The sequence below is a fragment of the Antrostomus carolinensis genome, unplaced genomic scaffold, assembly GCF_000700745.2.
Source record: "Antrostomus carolinensis isolate BGI_N321 unplaced genomic scaffold, ASM70074v2 scaffold35390, whole genome shotgun sequence".
NCBI classification, from domain to species: domain Eukaryota; kingdom Metazoa; phylum Chordata; class Aves; order Caprimulgiformes; family Caprimulgidae; genus Antrostomus; species Antrostomus carolinensis.
In genome coordinates, this window is record NW_010291228.1 from 38,646 (window position 1) to 45,741 (window position 7,096).

Consider the following 7,096-nt stretch of genomic DNA (forward strand, 5'->3'; position numbering starts at 1 on the left):
GTTATTTTTTATTTTTCATTTAAAATCCTCCAACCTTCCCTTTCCTCATCTAGGCACAAGCAGGGTACACCTCAACAGGAAGCACAAGTGAATAAAGTCAGCTGTAACCTTTGTGTACCCAGAAATATTATTCATCTCTCAGATGATAACATGATACCTTTTCATAAGCAAATATAAGCATGAAGTAAGGAGAAAGCTGGGTGAAAGAGATTTTCTTACCTTTACATCTGAGAAGTAGGTTTTCAGCATATTGGAACTTGGGTACCGGGTGTAAAAGAACATGAGCTTGGCCTTTTTCAAGTGATTCGGTGACAAGCCTTCCTGCATGTAGAATTGAATTAGTAAAGGAAAATGCTGTCCTTGAGAAAGCTGTTTCTGAACGTACAGAGCTAGCGAAGTTCCCCCCTAAACACCCTATAGTTCCCCATACTATAGGAGAAAATATAAACATTTAAATTTCTGCACTGTAATTTTCTGGAAAATACCTAAACGAGGGATGTGAGACCACGTAACCTAAATGCTGAATTTCCTATCAGTTTTGGCACTGGGTCTCGGGAATCTTGCAAGTTTACGGCTTGTGTACCATATGTATGTTCACTTGTTGCTAAGGAAACAAACGCATGAAGCATGTGCCGCGGAAAACTTATCGGCAGCTTTTTCACCCTCTCCTTCGCAATTCCAGCTAAAGTTCCTTCTTCTCTCAGTGTTGTGCCACTTGCATGAAATCAAGCTAATGCGTGTGAGACAATCGGAGCCACTCAATCATTTTGAGCAATATTTTGTACAGGCAGTAGGTTTCACCTGTTTCATTGGTGTCGATAAATTTTAACATCTTGAGTAACTCTCATCCTGCTGCTGCTTTGCTCCAGTGGCTGCCTTGCAAATCAAAGAGAAATTTGTAATAGGCAGAGCCCCTCTGCTGCTCAATCTCCCCGCCACAAACTTGTCGCCTCCTGATTTACACAGTTAACTCCTCGGAGAACGAAGCTGTATTTGGGGCTAACCAATCGATAAATGTGGGCTAGCAGATCAATAAATGGCCACTTACCCTATAAGGCAGCCTATTTATCCTGGAAACATCATTACCTTTTAGATCTGTAAACAGAAGCAACTAAAAGAGTTCCCAAGGGAATGTGAAGCTAACCATAACAATCTCAGCTTGCTGATTTTTCTCCCAGCTTCTTGGCTCTCTTTTGTGTACTGCGTGCTAGGACGGCTCTGGTCACATCTGTGCCGCAGGCTGGCCCTGCCATTTCCTCAGCAAATTAATGGCTTTATAATTTATCAGAAATGAAGATGCACGTGGAGAAAATCAATGTGGCCCCCACAAGGTCAATTAAGGGTTCTTCCCAGAAGCTTCTCTAAGGACTGTTTCTCCTAAACACAATTGTTGAAAATTTCACTCGGTTCACATCTTACAGTGCGGGGAAGGTCAACCAAGTTGACAGATGCGCTGCAGCCAAGGTGCCTCTTCCACCTTACGGCCGGGCGCACGTCAGCACAGAACATCTCATTCCAGGCCTCGAGACGGCAAAGGCAGACTAATTTTTATCAGCAGGCTACTGATGATTAGCTAGGCTTTTTCAGCAGAATTCCTTTTTCTCTAATTTGTGAAATCTACCGAAACCCTCTCCCTTTATTTCAGTTACAAGATTCCTTTTTGGATTGGAAAAATGTGGCATTTAAAAAAAAAAAAAAAAAAAGGCATTGACAATATTAGTTTAAAAACCTCTTATTATCTGGAAGTACATGGAAAACGGCTCAGCTGAACTTGCATTTTGTTTTAGATGCTTAATGATTACAAAGAAGATAATTTATGACTGACATACTTCTTGTGCCAAGAGAAGAGTTGAAAGAACCTCCAGTTACCTCCATTAGACTGATAGAGAAGTCTAAAAGAGCATTACACTCTGCAGTGCCATCTGTCAAAATACGTAAGTGAAATAATAGTAGCAAGCTGTCACCTATTGCTTAGTGATAAGAGTTTTAGACAAATCAAAACTTCTATGCCAGAAATCTATTTTGTTATGTGATCCTTTCAGGAAAGTGGGGGTCCAAAGGGGTGCTCCAATAAGTAAAAGAAGAAAAAAAATCCTAAGTCTCCTTAATTTGCCATTCCTCCGGCGCTGACAACATGTTAATATTGCCGTATATTCTCTTTCAATGTAAGCTCACAGATGGACTTAAACTTTCAAAAAAAGCTCTCATATTTGCTAGATTTAAGCATATTAGACAGTTGTCTAAGCATTTGGATTCCTTCTGCATTTAGGATTTTTAAATATTTTCTGCTCTAATGCCAAGGCATATTGATACTAAATGAAACATGTATTAAAAGATGTTCTGAGACTCAAAATTCCCAGAAATCCATTTTTTATTAAAATTATACTTGTTCTTAAGCACTTGGCAGCCTTAAAGCGATATCAAATATGCAACAAATCTGTATATCTTGATCCTAAGGTTAACACTTCACTGTGATAAAAGATATGCTCTGTTATAATCTAGCAAAAAATAGTTAATAACAGACTTAAGAGCTAAGAATTAGATAACCCGTTGCTATTTCAGAAAAAAAACTGAACTGACCAATTGCTTAATTTCCTTTTTAAGTGCTTGGGCTGAAAAGCAACTGTTCTTCCAAGAAAGCACTAGCTGTTTCCAGGATACTTACACACGCACAATGACTCATGATGAAATAGATTCAGTAAACATACAGCTGTACCGAACACGAGCTAAGCCCCATTCAAGGCCAGGAAAGAAAACGAGCACAAATAAATATTAAGGAGGTAAAGGGAGGAGGGGTGCCGAATGGAACGCAAACAAGCCCTGTCCCAGCAGCTCGTGTGGCTTGCCTCAATTCTCTTAGCTATAGCTTTGTGAAGACAGATGACATTCAATTCTATGGGTAATGCAAAATAGACAATAACTGCTGAAACTTGAGCCAGCTGCCAGGTGTAAAAAAAAAAAAAAAAAAAAGGAAGGAAAAAAAAAGGAGAGAAAGAAAAGATGATAAATCCATAAATTAATGAAAGACATCTGCTCAGGAACATAAAAGATCAGAGGAGCAGCGTACTGCAGCTGAACCTAAAGCGGTGTTCAAACAACCTGCGCGTCTCGGCGCTGTGCGTTTACACAGTACAATGTGGCCTCACCTAACGCAGCAGCAGCAGCAGCAAAAAGGCAAAACACTAAGAAATAGGAAGCGAGAGACTGGGAATGAAACACAGACACACAGGCTCCTGCGCGTTTTAACTGGAGAAGCACAGGGGTGGCATTGCACAGCGTTTGACTCATTTGCACTTCAACCCTCCCAGGTAATGCCTCTCTTTTGCAAAAATATTTTTTAGTGGAGATGATCTTTCACTCCTGTTACTCTCAGCCTGAGCTCCCACAAATGCTCCAACAGGCTTTTCTAGCCCACACATGTATTGAGCTGAAGGAAAAGAGGTAAGAATAGGCTGTATCAGGTAAAAAATCTGCACTACCAAAGCCAAGCTGCTCCTTAAGTTACACCTCAGGTGCTTTTAATCAGCAAAGCTCCAAATAGCTGTATCTCAGAGCATCTTCAAGACCCTCCAAAGAACGGGCTGGCTGGAAAGTATTCATTCATCACCCAGGTTTTATCAACAGCACGGAGTTATCCAGTTTGCTGTATAATCGCTCTTTTTTTTTTTTTTTTTTTTTTTTTAAGTTTAATTAGTTTAATTCTAGTCAGATGTAATAACTCCTCATTTCAAAATGTTGTAATTCACTAATTATAGCTTTCACATATTGGGACTGGGAAACTCATTCCAGTTGGATTGGAATTCTGTTTAAAAATAAATAAATAAATCGGAGAAAGTTTCACCAACGTTTTAAAGCCCTCCTGCCAGGGAGAGCACGCTGAAACCTCTTCACCTTTACAGATGTCTTAAGAGCACACAAACTACTGTTTGTGCTTCAATTTTGATCTATGCAAATGTTTTGGGACTGAACAAGGCTATTTTTCTTGAGATGCAAAGAGGATGCATGACAAAGGAAGACCATGCAGAAAAACAATTCGCTGTCTGTTTCTTTTGGAATTTGAATAAAACTTAATATTTGATTAAACAGATTAGTTTGCAAAGATACAGACTGCATTCATGACCAAGATGGGAATTCATGCTGCAGGTGCATCTTATCTTGTTTAGCAACATAAGCAAACATTAACCATTTCCTTCTACAATTCAGCAAAGAACAATCAGATACATTTTCCAGGCGTTGGTTAAAAAAAAAAGAACAACAACAAAAAAAAAACAACCCAAAAAACCCCAGGCTAGTTCACTGTTTCAGCCTACTACTAAAACCTGAACTTGGCTGTATCTGCTAGTCTTATGTTCTCATCCTGGCTGTATTGTCCAGGAAAACAGATGTTGCTTTCTGCGGGGAAGAAAGATCTGCTTCTCTCAAGAAATATATTCCTTATATATGCATATTCAACTGCGTAAAATAAAAGTGCCACAACAGAATCGACCACAAACAAACCAACCTCCATCCTGCGCCTTTCCCTGGAAACTGTCAGCTACCTGGGCAAACGAGCCACTACTAGAAAAAAACATCCCCACAGCTGAGCTGTATACCAGGGTACGCGTTGTGTAGAAGCGCTGTTCAATAAATCTGTCTGTCCTAACAGCTCTGCATCTAAACTCAGCTCAAACTGCAGCCTGCCAGAGTGTCTAGGTGGGAACGTCAAAGCACTTTCACAAAGGCAGGGGAAGAAGTGGGGCAAGGGAGAAGGGAGGGAGTCACTCCACTCAGTGCTTCCCCCAGCTAAGCCTGGGAGCAGCAGGGGACTCACACCCCTGTTTCAGCAGAAGCGACCGCCAGTGAGACTGAGCTGGAGAAAGGGGGAGAAACAGCAGGGATGAAGGACAGACACTCCACGGGTGGAGAGGATCTCATGCATCCCCACAACTACTCCCCAGTTCACACGCTTGGCATTTTTCACCTCTGCTCACCTCTCTCCCAGGACAGGAGAACTACTTTTATACACAAAAAATTAGTATGCCACTATACTGTTTGGTAGAAATGACTTAATTGCTCTGGCCTGAGTCTCGCCCTCTGCTGCCCCTCCCGCTGACCTCAGGACTGCTTTCTGAGCATCGCAGCTTGCACTCCAATATGCAGGAAAGATTCTCGGTTTGGATCTCCAAAAGTAACTGGCAGTAAGTGTGAGTAACATTGGATTTGGACCAACTCCTCTGTTTTGCCCTACAATGTATATGGTGAAGATTTCTCTACTACCAATGCAGCAGAGAAATCCTCTTTCAGGAGAGAGGTCCCTCAAGTGTCATGTCCACTACTAGCTGTCTATCAAAAACATCAGGAGCTAAGGAAGGTGCTTTCAACTGGGAAGACTTTCCCCTATAGAAATGGGACTATTCATACAGGTCAGACAAGCAATTCTTGACTCAGACTTGACCTAAGTTAGATCCAAGATTGGTGGCGATGGGCTCTGGACCACCTGCCTTCATCCCAGTGGTGCCCCCTGCCACGGGAGGGATGGGAAGTCTAGATAACCAGTGGGTCTTGAGCCCTGCCAGCACCCTCCTGAGGATTTAACACGTCTACATAAAATGTGGCTAACTCAGTCTAAAACCATCAGAGTTATTAATTGCCTAGAAGATACTCAGTGATGGGGCACAGCTTCGTGCATCCGCCTTCACACGATACCCCTGGAAAGGGGACCAGTTCCTCAGCACCACTACCACTACTCAGGGAGGGGCAGAGTTACTCAATAGTCACAATTACCTTCATCAATTTGGGAATGAGATTAGCTGCATCTAAGGCTCTGTGCTTGTGCTGTTGCCTTCTGCTAGGGTTTGGGAGCTAGATTAAAACATTGATATACCCTTCATGCAAAATCCTTAATTTTAGCATTGGGCAGACGTGGTATTTTATTAATTTTAATATGACTGTACTTGAAAGAAAAATCTTTTGACCAAAAAGGACATTAGGGGAAAAGATGCAAGGAGTGGGAGGTGTTACTGCCAAAAGAGAAAAAAAAATTAAAATCTAGTCCTAGTTTCCAGGAAAAAAAGAAAGAGAAAATATCGTTACGATGTCTGGATATGCCTAAATAAAGGCAAAGATGGATTTTTTCCCCTAACTAAAGCCTGCTATTGAGCTAAAAAGAGAGATTTTATTATAATCTCTTTTTTTAAGCAAGGCAAGTGTCCTGTAAATTTAATATAGCTGAAGTTTTATATTTAATTGTTCTCTCTAGGTTTCCAAAATAATTTGCTTTGTGTATGTTGGGACAAAAGATTTCTGTGTATGGCTGAACAGAGGTTAATCATGCATAGCAGGCAGCTGCACAAGGGCTGAGGAACAGACCTCTGGGTGGGGGAAAGAACTTGATGCAGCCTGAATATATCAGTACCTGTGTCTTTTGTGCTTCGTTTCCCTTATGCACTGGAGAGCTGGAGGCTCACGGTGACCGCACCGCGGCTCTCTGCGAGCCCCAGCCACGACACCATTAACACGGGTCGCACGTTGGCCTGGCAGGGGAGGGAAAGGAGGCGGAGGTGGCTGGAACGGTTTTCAGCTGAGGGCGATGCCCTCTCAATCACCTCCCTGCCTGGGGAAGGACCCGCCGGCCCAGGGAAACCCACTGGCAGCCAGGTCATGGGCTTGGCTCGCTTTCTGACCCCACGGGATGGTCGAAAGGCTTGGGGAGGGCCAGTGGCTTTTTTATGTGAACACCACTGCTGAAGGAGCACCGTCAGTCAACACCTGGCATCTCCTTTAAGCCCCCCGCCCACTCCCACACCCACAGCGCCCGGGGGAGGCCCCGGGACACGGGCACAGCCCCTCGTCCTCTCCCACGGGCCACCACCAGGTTATCGCCTGTCTCTGGAAAAGGATATTGCACTTCCCGAGTAGGGCGAGATTTCGGACATGTCTTGCAGGTCGCCGCACTCGGACTTTATGAGGGACAAGGAGAGGCCCTCGGCAGCGCTGGGGGGGTGGGCCGGTGAGCAGGGGTGGTGGTTCATGTGGTGCGACGACATCTTGGTCCTCAGGCTGGTGGTCTCCCGGGTCAGGTCGAGGGATTCCGGGGAGGCACGCTCTTTCCCCGGGA

General features: G+C 43.5%; 1 protein-coding gene across 1 annotated transcript in view; it reads right to left on the reverse strand.

Moving 5' to 3' along the window:
• PROX1 (prospero homeobox 1) overlaps nucleotides 1-7,096 on the reverse strand; it is a 36,723-nt gene that overhangs the window by 27,872 nt on the left and 1,755 nt on the right. The window contains exons 2-3 of the mRNA XM_029086953.1: nucleotides 6,881-7,091; nucleotides 220-332 (exon numbers count right to left, since the gene is read on the reverse strand). Coding sequence (XP_028942786.1) covers nucleotides 220-332; nucleotides 6,881-7,091 — 324 coding nt within the window. The remainder of the gene's footprint in view (nucleotides 1-219; nucleotides 333-6,880; nucleotides 7,092-7,096) is intronic.